We start from the raw sequence: 17,167 nt of genomic DNA, 5'->3' as shown, positions 1-17,167 counted from the left end.
TGCTCCATCAGCTTGGGTTTGTTAGCAATACCTGTGACTCTTCTTTATTCTTTATATAATCATCACTGATACATTTGCGGCTCTTATTCAGTCTATAACAACAAAATTTCATGCTGCATTTTCCTTAAAAGAAAGGGGACAGCTGGATTATTTTCTGGGTCTTGAAGTCAAATATATGTCTGATTCATCTCTTATCATGACTCAAACCAAATACATTATAGAGATTTGCTAATCAAAACAAATATGATTGAGGCTCATCCTATTTCTTCACCAATGGTTAGCAATTGCAAGGTTTATAAACATGGCGTTGATTTGTTTTCTGATCCAACATTATATGGGTCAGTTGAGAGTGCTCTCCATATGTCAACCATGGGTCAGTTGTGAGTGCTCTCCATATGTCAACCATAACTCGTCCTGAAATTAGCTTTTCTGTGAACAAGGTCTGCCAATTCATGGCCTCCCCCCTCTTGAATCTCACTGGACTATTGTGAAGCGCATTTTGTGGTATCTTAAGGGTACCATCTTTCATGGCCTTCATTTTCAAGTTGCTTCTCCTCACTACTCCTTTTCTTTAAAAGCCTATTGTGATGTTGATTGGGCTTCTGATGTTGATGATAGAAGATCTACATCTAGGGCAGCCATTTTCCTCGGTCCAAATCTCATCTCTTGGTGGTCTAGAAAGAAACAAGTTGTTGCATGCTCGAGTCCGGAGGCTGACTACAGAAGTTTGGCTTAAACTTCTGCTGAGTTATCCTGGATTTCTGCACTTCTCCCATAGTTGCATGTCAAGTTTTCTACTCCTGTTCTATTGTGTGATAATCAAAGTGCAGTCTCCATTGCATATGGAGATTGATGTATTTTGTTAGAGACAAAGTCCTGGCCAAGTACCTGCATATTTGTCGTATTCCTGCCCTTGATCAGTGGGTAAATGTTTTGACCAAACCCCTTTCCTCCACTCGGTTTACTTTACTTCATGTCAAGCTCAATGTGAAGAATTTCTCGTTTGATAAATCTCCACCTTGAGTTTGAGGGGGGCTGTTAGTGTACAATTAATAGTTGTTGTTTACATCTAATAGTTAGGGGTTAACTATGCTATAATCAATGGTCAACTATAGTCAATAGTTGACCATATTGTACCATTGTACTCTGCATCTTGTAGTATAAAATATACATGTAAAGAGTTCAATTCAATAAAATCAGTTTAGTTAAACATGTCTCTTCTTTCTCTTTCTCTTTCTCTCTCTCTCTTTCTCTTGATTTAACAAACCCCCACCACCCTAGGAAAAAAAACAAAAATGGTCAAAAAGTGAGTGTATATAACCTAAATGACGATGTTATGCTTCCTAGTTGTTTAAAGTACGGCATATTTAAAAACAAATTATGACTAAAAAAAATACAAAAAGAAAAAGGCTCTCTAACAGACCTCTGGGCAAATCCATGCATTCCCAGCCCCTCGAATTTCACCACCATCTACAAGGCATGCCCTAATTCCATATAAATCAGCAACCTACAATATGCAGAGTAAGTGCTACCACAGTATAGCAAACTCTAATAATAAAGCACTAATCTAAAGATACCCATGCTAAATTATTATCCTTGACAACTTACACAGTTATCGGTGTTGAAAGTGAAATTAGCAGATACATATGAAAATGGTACACGATCAAATGCTGCCAGCGCTCCAGCTTCCTTACTTGTAGCAAGTGCTTCAGATGCTACAGATGCAGTGGTATCAGTTTGTAAATAAGAGAACGTCCTTGAAACCATTCCAGTGCCAACAAATACAGGTGTATCCAGTGGGCCTTGACAGTTAAATAGAGCAGTTACTGATCCTGCCAGCTGCAATTCAAAAATAAAAGACTGAGATAAGAGAAGAAAAAAGTTAAAAATAAGGGATATTCAAATGTGCAAAAGTTAAGTGTGCATAAAATTGGTTCTTCATATTTATAATTAAAAATTGCAAGAACATGCATGCACATAATAACATGCCCCCCCCCCCCCCCCCCTCAAACACATTTTACAGTTGGCTGAAAAATTCCCTGTGCGATCTGGTCTGGAACCATTGTTAGTACCCTCCATTGGTATCACCACTTTTAGCATAACTTCATCAGTCCCACACAGGCTGTGTTCATAATTAATGTAATTATTGGTTATAATACAACTCAAACTATTTTCCCACAGCTGCTACCAACTCCCAACCAATGATATTTATAATGCTGATGTAGGTCGTTAAGTACAGTAGTGTTAAACGGACTAAAGTCACTGCATTGGTGCTTGAATGCAGTGCTAAATGGCAAAAAGTCCTCACAATTTTCTGGATAGATGTGGGTAAAGAAGCTAGTTGAGGAGTGTCTGATCAAATTTGGTAGTGGCAATATTAATATTGATATAGAAGTCCTTCAATAAATAGCCACATATTTAAGCCATATCTCTAATTGATATAACTTTTAAGATTAAATCACTACCCTTGAGGTTGCAATTAAGTGACCCCCCCCCCCCCCCCCCCCCCCCCCCCCCCTCCCCCCCTCCCTAGCCTAGGGTTACCATGATTGAACATAAAATTAACATCATGCTCTTTGAGAAACTAGGGTTACCATGATTGAACAAAAAGTTAACATCATGCTCTTTGAGAAACTAAACATGTTAGAAAACAAAAACACTAAGGAGCTAAACACAACATCTCAGGACTTTCACAAAATGTGTTACACTCCCCAATTTACTAGTAACACTGCTTTGGTAGCACACACCGATCATTATTTTGTTTGACTTTCTCAATCTCCTTCCCCGAGTCCCTAGACCATTGTCTTTGGTACAATTGATCATGTATCTAGCAATCATTATTTTTTCTCTTCCCTTACTAGGAGTGACAATTTGCCTTCCAGATCTATACTATGAGGTAGTGAATGTTGAGTTTTAAAGGAATAAGAAAAAAAGAAGCAAGAATATAAGTCTAAATGTTAAGATGGATGTGTGGACACACAATAAGGAAGAAGATCCATAACAAGCAATAGCTCCTCTATGGATAATACTATGAACATATGAAAGCATACCACTGACAAGCAAAGTAGATAACATTTAGATTGAGCCCAATAACATTGGTGAATCATGTAGCCAACCTCACCTAGTAGGGTGTGTGTTAGGAATCTAGAATTGAAAAGAGAAAGAAGAGTAATATTCTTTATTGTATAAACTGAAAAGAACACAAAATAGGAGAGCACTCTCCTCCAAGGGTTTCCCCTTCACAAAGAGCTAAAGCTCAATCTACAAAATTATCCAAAAGTCCCCTCCATACCAGGACCCCCCAACTATATAAAGGAAACTTCACTCACCCTAACAGAGGGTGTGATTCTTTATTGCTGGCTTTTCTCCCACAATTAGAGCACTTTGCAAATATCTAATCAAGTCCTTTAGATCCTGTTGTGGGAACCGATTGTGAATGTTAGATTGCAGCCCTACAAAGAATAATCCCTGCAATTGATCTTCTGGTGTTTTATTTGCTTGTGACACCAATATCTTGAATTCTTGGATGAATTTTTTCCCACTCCCAGTCCATGTTATTGCTGCCAAACTCTCAAGTAAAACTCTCTGTGCATTTCCCCCAACTGTTGGCACCAAGAAATCAAACCCACCTCCTCACAAATGCCAATATCTTTATGGATATAAAGAATATCCACAACCCATAAACCATCATGTTGCGTATTATTACTAGGCAGCACATCAATAGCATAACAAAATTCACCCCTATTGTTGTTTCCCACTTTAAATCCCTGAATGTAATCGTCCACCCTTTCTTGTTGTTTAATTGTTGCCCATTTTCCAACAATGGCACTCTGTTTTCTACCCCCACACTTTTCGAAAATGGTGCTGCATTCTCTGCCCCTACAACTCCTACAGAGGGCTTTAGAAAGATCTTCCCAAGAAAGGTTCTTGAATTTTTGTTACCAGATCTTGAACCCTTGGACTGCATTTTCTTCCATGTTATTGATTGTTGGGTGTACCTTTGTTGATCCTTTGATTTTCTGATCTTCAAAAACATTTCTTGCCCTTGTTGTTTGACCTTGGGTGCCATTCCCTTCAAATGTGGACAACTCCACTCCTTTAACCCACAGGAAAAGTGGTTCTTCCTCACCCTTCCTAGCTCCATTATTGTCAATGGTATCCTCTTCTATTTTCTCCTCCCAATTGATTGAAATTTCTCCTCCATCACTTGAGATTGAAAAGAAATAATTCTTGAAGACTTAATCGATCCCTCTCATAATCTTCTATTTATAAAAATAAATTGATACAAGAGTACATGATAATTAGGGTAACCTTATTAGACACAATATAATCATGATAAATAATAAGGTAACCCTAGACACAATATAATCATAATAAATAGGGTAACCTTAGACACAATATAATCATGATAAATAGGGTAACCCTAGACACAATATAATCATGATAAATAGGGTAAATATTCTAACACTCCCTCAAGCTGGAGCATACAAATTGTATGTGTCAAGCTTGGCATAAATAAACTCAATCCAACAAAATCAACTTGTCTAAAATGTCGAGACAATAGACGTGGTAACTTTGGCTCTGAACAAGATGCACATATGCTTCAGACCATCGAGAGAGAATGTCTATAAACCAAATTGGACTCACAAACTAGCTTAACCAATAAGCTTATAGAGAATAATATTGGACAACCACGAAACTTCATCTAGCACCATGAACCTTCAAGTAGGATGACTTTGACAAAGTTGATTTCCATCAAAGTGAATGACGAGTGGTAGACAGCGACAAACTGCAGAAACTGGATTGCCATCAAATAAGGATGGGCCTGCATGACTAAAAGCGACAAACTGCAGAGACTAAATTCCATCGAGAAAGGATGGGGCTTGCAGTGGCTAAAAGCGACCAAACTACACGGACTAAACTGCCATCAAGTAAGGATGGGGTCTGTAGTGGCTAAGAGTGACAAACTAAAGGATTAAATTGCCATCAGTGACTGATGGGGCCTGTAGTGGTTGAAAGCGACCAAACTGCAGGGACTAAACTGTCATAAGTAAGGATGGGGCCTGTAGTGGCTAAAAGCAACAAACTACAGGTAATAATTAGCCATCATTGACTGATGGGACCTGCAGTGGTTGAAAGCGACAAAACTGCAGGGACTGCCATCACTGACTGATGGGCCATGCAGGGACTGCCATCATTGACTGATGGGGTATGCAGTGGCTGGAAACATATTGCAGTGGCTGGAAACATACTCCTCACAGAAAACGACGGAAATGACGACGTGTCGCAGTCATCGCATTTTTCAGCTGCTTCATTGCTTCTCTCGCCCCTTCGTTCCATTCAAATTTGCCTTTCTTCAATAGGTCAGTCAATGGTTTGGCCAATTTGCCATACCCCTCCACAAACCTCCTGTAGTATCCGGTTAAACCCAAAAACCCTCTCAACACTTTCAAATTTCTGGGTTCTTCCCACTCTCTTACGGCCTTTACCTTCTCATCATCCATCTCCACCCCTCCTTCTGAAATTTGATGGCCCAGGTAACGAATTTTTCTTCTCCCGAACTCACACTTCTTTTGATTTGTCACCCATCCATCCCGTTCCAGCGTTTGCATCACCAGATTCAGCTGCTTCAGATGATCCTCCCAGCTGGGGCTGTAAATGAGGATATCATCAAAAAATACTAAAACCCACTTCCTCAAATAGGGCCGCAATAAGTTGTTCATGGTACTTTGGAAAGTTGCCGGGGCATTCATGAGGCCAAAGAGCATCACGAGAAACTCATAATGTCCTTGGTGGGTGCGAAATGCAGTTTTAGCCACGTCTTCTTCCTCCATACGTATCTGATGATACCCGGACTTGAGATCAATCTTAGAAAAGTACCTGGCACCCGTGAGTTCATCCAATAATTCCTCTATCACCGGTATGGGGGATTTATCCGGTATGGTCGCCTTGTTTAACGCCCTATAATCCACACAAAAACGCCAACTTCCATCTTTTTTTTTCACTAATATAACTGGGCTCGAAAATGGACTTGTGCTGGGACGGATGATTCCAGCTCTCAACATTTCTTCAACTTGCTTTTCAATTTCACTTTTGAGGAGGTGAGGATACCTGTAAGGCCTTACATTTATAGAGTTATGGCCCTCCTTGAGCTGGATACGGTGCTGCTGGACACGTGTCGGAGGTAAGCCATGCAAACCTCGAAATAAGTGTGAGTGGGTCTGCAGCAGAGTCACTAACTCTGCCCTCTGTCCCACGGTCAAATCTGTCCCCCACTCACTACTATCATCTGCCTCCACTCTACTTAAACTCCACACCATGGCCCCCGCTTCTGCATCCACCACTTTTAACAGTGACTCAGCCTTTACCAGCTGTCTCGATAGGGATGGGTCACCCTTAATGCATATCTTCCTATCCCCCACCTTGTAAATCATAGTCATATTACCCCAGTTACTACTCACTTCTCCTAATGTGGCCAGCCATGCAACTCCCAAAATTATATCCACCCCTCCTAAATCAAAGACGTAAAAATCTTCTTCCACGTCGACTTCCTCCAACTGCACTGTTACCTTGTCACACCGACCACGCGCCTCCCTCCGATGGCCATCACCCAAGCTTACGCAGTATGCCGGAGTGTCCGTCACAGTCAATCCCAATTCCTCCATCACCTTCCGACTGATGTAATTGTGACTGGCGCCACTGTCGATCAACACTACCACCCTCCGTTCACCTATCGTTCCCATCAGCTTCAAAGTTCTCGGACCGGTCCACCCCTCAGCAGAAAACGCCGATAACTCCATCGTCTTCTCCCCTGTATCGTCAATCACCTCCGTCTCTCCTTCGTCTTCGTCCTCCGCCAGTAACAACACTCTGAGGCTCTTCTCTGTGCACCGGTGGCCGGGGGCAAAGGGCCCTCCACATCGATAACACCTACCCTCTTCTCGCCTCTTAAGGAACTCAGGATAGGGCAAGTTACGGACCGCCCTGGTTCGACCGTCACCGGCCGTCGCAACGCTCCCTCTCGTCACCATGTTCGACGCCACTCCCTCTCTTCTCGCGACTCCTCCACCCTCCGTTTTCACCACTTGGGTCGTCGCAGTTCTCACCGGCTCCGTTCGCGTCACATTTCCGATGGGTCGCATAACGTGTGGGTTCGTCTTAAACCCACTTGCTTGCCATCCTTGAACTCGCAGCGCCGCGGCTTCCACATCCCTTGCTATCCTCATCGCTTCCATTAATTCAGAAGGATTCTGAATTCGCACCTGTAACTTCACGTCTTCCCGTAACCCAGCCAAGAAATACCCTAACACCTGTTCCTCCGGTACCCCTTTCGTCTGCCCCATCAACGTTTCGAAACTCCGAACAAATTCTTCCACCGTGCCTTCTTACCGTAGAGTGGCCAATCGCTCGAACACCGTGCCTCTGAATCCCTTTCCAAAGCGATTAATCATGGCCGTCTTCAAGCCATCCCACGATCGATTTCGGGCCTTCTCTTTCCAAAACGTAAACCAGTACGCCGCACTCCCCTCCATGCTCACATATGCGAGTTCCACCTTTTCTTCGTCGTCCGTTACTTTCTGTATGTCAAAGAATCTTTCTGTCCGATTGAGCCAACTGAGTGGCTCCTCTCCTTCAAAGGTCGGTAACTCTACCCTCTTCCTCCACGGTTTCTGTTCTCCCCCTTTTCCACCATTTTCACCGACTCCAATCACTCTGGGTCCCCTATGCTGATTATCGTTGACGGAGCTATCTTCTGAACTCCCTTCCGTCTGAGGACCGTGATGGCCTTGCGTTCCCAAAATCTGCATTATTTGTTGAAGGTCCCTTCGTACCGCCGCCGATTCAGCCTTCATCCCCTCCATCGTAATCTCAATGGCTTCAAGCCTTGCCTCCGTCGCATTCTCCATCTTCGCGTTTTCTCCAATTCGTTTGGATCCGGCAGGTCGGACCAAATGATAGGTCTCGAGTAATGAAACCTATAAGCTTCCCACACTTAACTCACACAGAATCCACCAGAATACTGAATAACCTCCTCTGATTTATAGAGACACAAGAAAGAATACAAGAATATAGGAACGTGGGAGCCTAATCTCCCCCCAAGCAGACTACAAGTCTGATTCAGATACAAGAATTAACAAAAGTCACTATCCTTCTCCTCTCTAGCTATTTATACAAGTTTGACCTCCTAACAGATACATCTCCCTTCCTAACTGATAAAACAGTTAGGCTACTGACCCACTAACTAACTAACTACTTCTCCCGTCTGTTTCTTCTCACATACACCTTTAGCCTCCTATCATAGATCAACATAAAAAGGAAAAACAAAAGGCTCCTAAAAAGCCCACTCTAAAACGCCCACTAGAAAATACATTACATTTCAACATCTTGGATATTTCCTCTCCATTCTGCTATCACCCTTTTCTGTTTGCTGACCCACCTCTCCAAAGTATTGACTCTTCCTTCAATGCTTCCACCACTTCTTGATCCGACAGGTCAGACCAATTTGTTAGGAATCCAAAATTGAAAAGAGAAAGAAGAGTAATATTCTTTATTGTATAAACTGAAAAGAACACAAAATAGGAGACCACTCTCTCCTCCAAGGGTTTCTCCTTCACAAAGAGCTAAAGCTCAATCTACAAAATTATCCAAAAGTCCCCTCCATACCAGGACCCACCAACTATATAAAGGAAACCTCACTCACCCTAACAACCTAACTCACAACTACTTCTTAATATGTTTCCTCCTATCATACACATTATATCCTATCAGTATGTTAGATATAAGTTACAATATCTTATGTTAGTTACAATATCATGTGTATTTGGATTAGCCAGATTTTCCTGTTCTATTCTTCTTTATAAATATATTACCCTATGTGTATTTTCAACACAAAAGGAAATTAATCCTATACCCAGTTTTTATTATTTTCACAGGATAAATTGTTGTATTTGTAGATAGTGCTTGTTGCCATAATGTTGAATACAAATGCAGATTATTCCGAAATAATATTTTGATTTTACTCTATCAATTCCAGCATATTCAAACTTTAAAGTACTAAAATTAGTGCACCGAGCTAAAGAAATGTACCGGGAAGAGAAGAGGTTTCATCTTAAAGGTTCTCATCAAAGCATTCACTTCAACACCAGGAACCTGTATATATGACCAAACAAAACATTAATGAAAAGATGAAAAGAAGCACAACTATCTACCATCAAATTAAATAAGGTATAAATATGAAAAATGAACTCACTATACAGAATTCTTATGATCATAATATCTCATTATGTATGAGTGTCTGTAACTTTACAGAGAGCACTCTGGAAATTCTCCCATTTACAAACCAAATTTTCTTATTCCCCAAAGAGTTGTACACTTTGGATACCACAGGGCTTAATGGACTATGGCTGGAGTAGCAGCAAGACTAATTAGGTATGCTGTCAGTACTACCAATAATGGCAACAGAGTGGAATATGAAGGACTTACCCAATCCGACAGGAAATACATACTTTCAAATTTCTAAACTAAATTTGAGAATGCAAAATTTTTAACTATAGTTGGTTCCATGGCAGTGGCATGCTGTAGAAACATCTTAAGGTGGTCATGGGTACCACTTTTATAATTACACTAAAACAAAATTCCTTTAGCACAAAATGAGGTGGGTCTATGCTCAATCCACAATTCAAGCCCAAAGGACTTTTGTGTTAGCTTCTGGTGTTAGGTGCATATGAAAGAATAACTAAATAGTTAATTTTTGCAAAAATAAACTCAATTGGAAATAATATTAGTATGAGTGCAGATTATAGGAGAATTGTACACTCACCGGTGAAAAATGCTTGGCTATTTCAAAGGATAACTTGTAGAAAATAAAATATCAACTTCTCCAAATGAACTCTCATACAAAACAAAAATTATATTTGACTAAGCTACAATTTGTGTTTGTGAGCATGCATGAGAGAAAAGTACCTGACACATAAGATGAAACTCTCCTTCTTCAGGATGAATGCCAAAGTCTCCTGATGCTTCTAAAGGAACACTGCCAAACCAGCCACTTGCATTGTGTAAAAATATTCTTTGACCACGAAAACATAAACTCCCTGATATGTTCTTCAATGACATAAAAAAATAGAACAAAAAGGGGGGAAACAAATTTCAGTTCATATCATGAAAAATACTCAGCCCGTTTACATATCAATATGCCTAAATACTTCACATGTGTGGTACAGATGTCATCAAAAGTTATACCAATGCAATCCATAATGGTAAAAGAATTATTTCATTAAGATAAATACAAAGGTGAAGATAAAAGACACTTCTCAAAAGTGAGAATACAAATATAAGTAAATCTTAAAAAAAGAGAGAAAATTAATTAAATTGCAAACATGTAAATAAACAGATAAAAAAGAAACACCCTGTATGATCATTTACGAAATACAATCTATAAAACAAAACAAAAATTATCAAGAGTACCAAGGAAGTGTTAACCACGTAAATTGAGAAGAAAAGATACAACTTAGGTAGAAAAAGAAAACTAGAAGTAGAAAAAAGGATACGCTAAACATTACTTCTGCCATTCCAACTCAAAGCAGGGAGCCCTTGTGTAACTCAAATAAATACTTTTGATATTGAAAAGGCAATTCTAATTTTTTCTAGCAACAGTTTCCTTATGAAATAAGCAATTATTGTCTTCCACTCAATAATACTGGAACTAGATCCCATTCCCATGTTACAAGCAACTATGAAGTGTAACAGAATATTTAGCCACGGATAACTGTATAACATTATGTAGATATTGTATGCATATCTACATGCTGGACATGTTTACAACAAACAGTTGATGACACAGTACAACATTATATAGATGTAGCTTACTACTAGCTATTATAAGAACTGACAGCTATACACAGTAGTAACATAGTTTACAGGTAAATCTACCTATGTACAAAGAAAAGAAGAAGTTGTACAACACATTTGAAAACTATATATGTTAACTATAGTGTATATACTAATAGCTATACACATTTTCAAATTTATAGGCCATTTAATCATATCTTTAACAACATTATCCAGCTTACATTAATCTATAGGATGTAAGTAATGGTCCACCATAGATATATGTGGTCCATCATATCATCCTTCTAATTTTAGTATTGTAATGGCACTTAACCAATAAATAGCATATTTCAAAATTTTCATACAACATCAAAGCATATGCTGAGTAAACAATATAAAACGCAACACTTCAGGTACTTTTCAAATAACACCAAGCCCAATCACATTGAATAAGGAATACCAAATATAGAAAAGAAGAAACTCCAAGTGTCCTAAGAAGAGAGTATAGGAAGTTGTACGGAAAAAGATGATGGAGCATCCAATGGCTGGAAATCCAACCCTATCACATCAAGTTGTCCGTGAAAATTTGGAAAAGTCTCCCCCTTGGACATGCACAGGTGAACCTAAACATAGGTAACAAAAAAATACATACCCTATAAGAAAACTTAGCATCATACATAGATAATTATAAGGGTGAAGAACTCACGGTAACATGACAAATAAAGTTCCACAGCAGAATCTGAACCAAAAAATGTAGGACTTGTCTCCCTATGAAATAAAATGCTAGTTCATCAAATAATATGATAAAGGTTTATTTATGTTTCAGACCCTAAAATTTGAGGTAAATAAGTTATCAATCCACCGAATAAAAAAAAGTGTTTCAGTACCTTGAATTTAGTACAAATATGGTTTAAGTCCCTTAATCCTAAATTTGAGGGACTAAAACAGTATTTAAAAATTTAGTTCAATCCCTCAAATTTAGAGTCTAGCGGCGAAAATTATCTTTTATTTTGAGGGACTAAAATCAAATTTTTTTAATTTTAGAGGACCAAAATCAGAATTATCGCAAATTTCAAAGACAAATTATAATTAAGCCTATATTAAAATTAAGCAATTGAATCAATAAAACAGACAGAAAAGGAGATCCTATTTACACATCCAAACTAATATCCACAAATGGAAATATAAATTGTCAAAGATACATGGAAATAGACTTTAAAATTACTAAAAGCAAATATGAACATCACAACAAACTTTGTGGGTATGCATCATTTCTCTTATGTTATAATTATAGAAACAAGAAATTGATCGCAATATAATCAAGAATATCTTGATCATATATGTATTTTTCCGAATTTTTTTATTTATTCCGATATTATATCTTTGTTATTATATTATATCAAATCTAATCTATTTATTATATTGATTCATTTTTCTCAATATAAATAAAGTACTCACGCTGTCTTAGAAACACAAGGTTGCAACTAAATGTTTCTTTCTTTACTAGAGTTTAACATATCTAGAGCCTTTTTCAAAACCATGTTGGCATGTTAGACCCACCGTCTTCAAAGGATTTTCTTTTGCCAGCCTTTCTCCCAACTTCACATTCACTGTTCCAGTACGACCTCTGGCAAACTCTTTCTTCTCTAACCAATATTCGCCAGGTTGCCTCCCGTGTCCTCATACCCTTGTGCTGGTTGCTCCATCAGTGTTTAGTTGTCCAATCTACTTTTCCCTCTCCTTAGGTTTTTATTTTTTCATCCTTCCACAAAAGAAGTCTTCCAACACCACATCAACCTCCAAAATAGATTCTCTCATCTTTTCTAACCACATGGTTAGTATTTACAACATAGATGGGTCTAACTATTCCACTTGGGCTTGAAAATCAGGTTATGGTTAAGTGAGTTGGGCAGCAAATCCCATCTACCTACCAGTGTTCAATTCATTCCTACATAAATCAAGTATTAACACAGCCTTTGCATCACAGTAATAATTTTGGACGCTCTCACATGTAATTCTAAAATTCATCTGAAATGCAAACATTGACACCACACTATACATATAATTGATAAGTGTTGAGAGTTGCAGGGGAAACCCCTAATTCACACAATATCACCCAAGCATCTACTACTCAGTCATTTGTTGATCCTATACCAGTTGATTTATCTCTAGCAACATTTAAAGACTATCAAATGGTGAGCAACACACCAATCTATAGTCACACTACTTTGGTGGCACACACTAGTAATTCACCTGCTTGTCTCTCAATCTCCACCAATTGGTCCTTGAGTCACTAAACTTAGTGCAACTAATCACATATCTGGTAACCAAATGTTTGAAGTTTTGTAGTGATATAGAGTTCAAAGTTTCCCATATTTTTAGGGAAGGGAGTCACTGTGCTAACAAATTGACTAATTTAGGTTTGAATAATAGAGAAGCTTTTAAATGGTACTGTTAGGTTTCTCAGTAGGAAACCTAATTAACCACGATCACAGTAGGTGGAAAGGATACTTGAGAATTAAACTGTAAAATAATTCTAGAGGGCTTGATTGATCCCTCTCACAATCTTCTATTTATAAGAATAAATTGATACAAAAGTACATGATAAATAGGGTAACCCTAGACACAATATAATCATGATAAATAGGGTAATCCTAGACACAATATAATCATGATAAATAGGGTAACCCTTGACACACTATAATAATGATAAAATAGGATAAATATCCTAACACTCCCCCTCAAGCTGGAGCATACAAATTGTATGTACCAAGCTTGGAACAAATAAACTCAATCCGAGGACCCCTTAATGACTTGGTCAATACATCTGCGAGTTGATCGTTTGACCCAATAAACTCAGTACATATTTCTTTGGTTAACAACTTTTCACGAACAAAATGACAATCAATTTCTATATGTTTAGTCCTCTCGTGAAACACTGGATTTGATGCAATGTGGAGAGCAGCTTGATTGTCGCAATACATCTTCATAGTATGGATGTCACAAAATTTAACCTCTTGAAGGAATTGTTTCACCCATATAAGTTCACATGTTAGTGATGCCATTGCCCTATACTCGGCTTCCACGGTTGATCTAGCTACAACATTTTGTTTCTTACTTTTCCATGAAATAATGTTTCCTCCCAGAAAAACACAATATCCTGTCGTAGACCGTCTATGAATAGGTGAACCTGCCTAATCTACATCACAATACCCAGAGACCTTAATGCTTCCTTTATCTTCATATAACAATCCTTGCCCGGGAGCCTTCTTTACATACCTTAGAATGCGAATGAGAGCATTCTAATGGTCAACACATGGAGCCTGCATGAACTGACTAACCACTCCAACTGCAAAGGATAGATCTAGCCTTGTAATAGTGAGATAAATCAGTTTTCCAACCAGCCTCCTATACCTCTCTGGATCGGAGAATAATTCACCTTCTTCTGTCCTTAATTTCTGGTTTGGATCCATGGGACTGTCTACCGGTCTACAATCAATCATGCCTGTTTCTTGTAATATATCAAGAACATACTTCCTCTGGGAGATTACAACTCCATCTCTTGATTGCACTACTTCAATGCCTAAGAAGTATTTGAGACTTCCAAGATCCTTGGTTTGAAAATATCTACACAAGTACTCTTTTAGTTGAGATATTCCAACAACATCATTTCCTGTAATGACAATATCATCAACATATACTATTAAGTAAACACATTTCCCGAGAGAAGAATGACAGTAAAAAACTGAATGGTCTGCTTCACTGTGTTTTAGCCCAAATTTTTGAACAATGGAGCTAAACTTTCCAAACCAAGCACGTGGGGATTGCTTGAGGCCATATAGAGATCGATGCAATTTGCATACCATACCAGACTCCCCCTGAGCAACAAACCCAGGAGGTTGCTCCATATAAACTTCTTCCTCAAGATCACCATGTAGGAAGGCATTCTTGATATCCAATTGATGAAGTGGCCAATGACGAATGGCTGCCATGGCAAAGAAGAGGCGAATAGTAGTCATCTTGGCTACAAGAGAGAAAGTGTCACAATAATCAAGACCATAAACCTGAGTGTAACCTTTTGCAACAAGCCGAGCTTTGAGCCGATCAATTTCACCATCAGGGCCGACTTTAACTGCATACACCCATCGACAACCAACCGCCTTTTTGCCTGGGGAAGAGGCACCAGTTCCCAAGTATTATTGTGGTCAAGAGCCTGCATTTCTGCAATCATAGCTTGTCGCCATCCAGGATGATCAAGTGCTTCTTTCACATTCTTGGGTATAACAACAGAGGACACTGAGGATAAAAGAGAAAAATAGGAGGGCGACAATCGATGATAGCTTAGAAAATTATAAATGGGATGAGGGTTTCGAGTGGAACGAGTACCTTTTCTGAGGGCAATAGGCCATGCTGAATCATTTTCACCAGGAGGCGTGGGAGGAGGTGACGAGGGAGAAGAATCTGAAGTAGGAGATTCACCATTGTCTTGGGGAGGTGGACTATCCATTGAGGCCCTGTGTGGGATGATCTCAGTGTGTGGAGAAACGGGTGTAGAAGGATTGTGATCAAGACTTGGAATGACAGAGACAGTGGAGCTATTTGACTCAGCCATTAGAATAGGAAGGACCTGCTGGAGGATAGAAACATCCTGAACAGATGGAGAGAAGTAAGGAGTCTGTTCAAAGAATGTGACATTGGCCGACATGTAATACTTCTGAGTTTCAGGAGAGTAACACCGATATCCTTTTTGAAGTCGAGAATAGCCTAAGAAGACACATTTGAGAGTGCGAGCGGAGAGTTTGTCTAGACCTGGAGACATGTCATGAACAAAACATACATAGCCAAACACTCGGGGAGATGTATGAAAGAGAGGAACATTAGGAAACAAAATGGAGAAAGGGACTTTATTATCAAGAGAGGAGGAGGGCATCCTATTAATAAGATAACATGCAGTTAAGATGGCATCCCCCAGTGATGGACAGGAATATGGGCACCAAGCAAAAGGGTACGAGCAGTTTCAACCAAGTGTCTATTTTTGCGTTCTGCTATACCATTTTGCTGCGGTGTATGAGGACAAGTAGACTGATGTAAGATATCATGGGAACTCAAGATGGCAAAAAAGGAGGATGAGAAATACTCTTTTGCATTATCACTTCTTAATATTTTGATTACTTGACCAAATTGATTCTTGATTTCATTCAAAAAAGATGTAAAGATAGTTAACAATTCAGAACGATTTTTCATAAGATAAACCCAAGTACATCTTGAATATTTATCAATAAAGGTAACAAAATATCTAAAACCAAATGAGGAGATACGACTAGGTCCCCATATATCAGAATGGATGATGGAAAAACTAGAATTACATATTGATTGAGACCTCTTAGGAAAGGAAGATCTAACATGTTTTCCTAATTGACATGACTCACATTCTAAGGTTTGGAGACCACTAAGTTCAGGACACATCTTTTTTAATTTGGACAAATGAGGATGGCCAAGTCGATCATGTAGCCCTTTAGGATTAGGAGCAGCAACACAGGACACCCTTGGATGAGATCCAAAATGGTATAATCCGCCAGCTTCATATCCTTCTCCAATCTGTCTCCCCGAACCACGCTCCTGTATAACAAAAGATTTATGATCAAAGGTTATTGAACAATTTAACATTTTGGTCAACTGGCTTAGGGAAATTAAATTAAAAGGACAATTAGGGACAAAAAGGACTGAGTTGAGATTGAGGGAGGGAGACAAAGAAACATGGCCGACTCCTTTGGAGGAAGTTTTAGATCCATTTGCAAGGGTTATCAAATGAGGTTTTTCTCGAAAAGAAATAGATGAGAACAAAGAGGTATTATCAGAAATGTGATCAGAAGCACCTGAGTCAATTACCCATGAATTTTGACCTTCCATAGATTGAGAAAGGCAGGCTGTTGATGTACTGGGAGATTGAGATGGTTGTGCCAAGTTGTTAGACTTTAACCTTAAATACTCTTGATATTCATCCTCAGAAAACATAGAAGTGGAAGTTTCCGTCTTCGAAGTGGAAGTTTCAGTCTTCGAAATATTGGCGGTTTTGGAAGGGAAACCATGTAAGGAGTAGCAATTCTCTTGAGTATGACCCATCCTTTTATAGTATGTGCATTGAGGACGTCCCCGACCTCCTCGTCCTCCTCCTCTAGTGCCACGTCCTCCTCTTCCTCGTGTGACAACCATGACAGATGGTTCCACTAGTTCATGTGCTTCTTGAGTTTGAGGTACCGGGACACGCAGAAGGCGAGTGGTCAATGTTTCCATAGAGGGGACCTCATGACTAGTTAGAAGTTGATCTCTGAGATGA

General features: G+C 39.2%; 1 protein-coding gene across 2 annotated transcripts in view; it reads right to left on the bottom strand.

The window, feature by feature from the left end:
• LOC108337981 (protein TIC236, chloroplastic) overlaps positions 1-17,167 on the bottom strand; it is a 62,646-nt gene that overhangs the window by 37,392 nt on the left and 8,087 nt on the right. For both annotated transcript variants that reach the window (XM_052880585.1, XM_052880584.1), the window contains exons 4-8: positions 11,349-11,453; positions 9,964-10,104; positions 9,088-9,150; positions 1,609-1,839; positions 1,424-1,507 (exon numbers count right to left, since the gene is read on the bottom strand). In XM_052880585.1, the coding sequence (XP_052736545.1) occupies positions 1,424-1,507; positions 1,609-1,839; positions 9,088-9,150; positions 9,964-10,104; positions 11,349-11,453 (624 nt within the window). The remainder of the gene's footprint in view (positions 1-1,423; positions 1,508-1,608; positions 1,840-9,087; positions 9,151-9,963; positions 10,105-11,348; positions 11,454-17,167) is intronic.

Source organism: Vigna angularis, chromosome 7, assembly GCF_016808095.1.
Source record: "Vigna angularis cultivar LongXiaoDou No.4 chromosome 7, ASM1680809v1, whole genome shotgun sequence".
Classification (NCBI taxonomy): domain Eukaryota; kingdom Viridiplantae; phylum Streptophyta; class Magnoliopsida; order Fabales; family Fabaceae; genus Vigna; species Vigna angularis.
The sequence above is the reverse complement of the archived record's forward strand: the minus strand, read 5'-3'. Positions and strand labels throughout refer to the sequence as shown.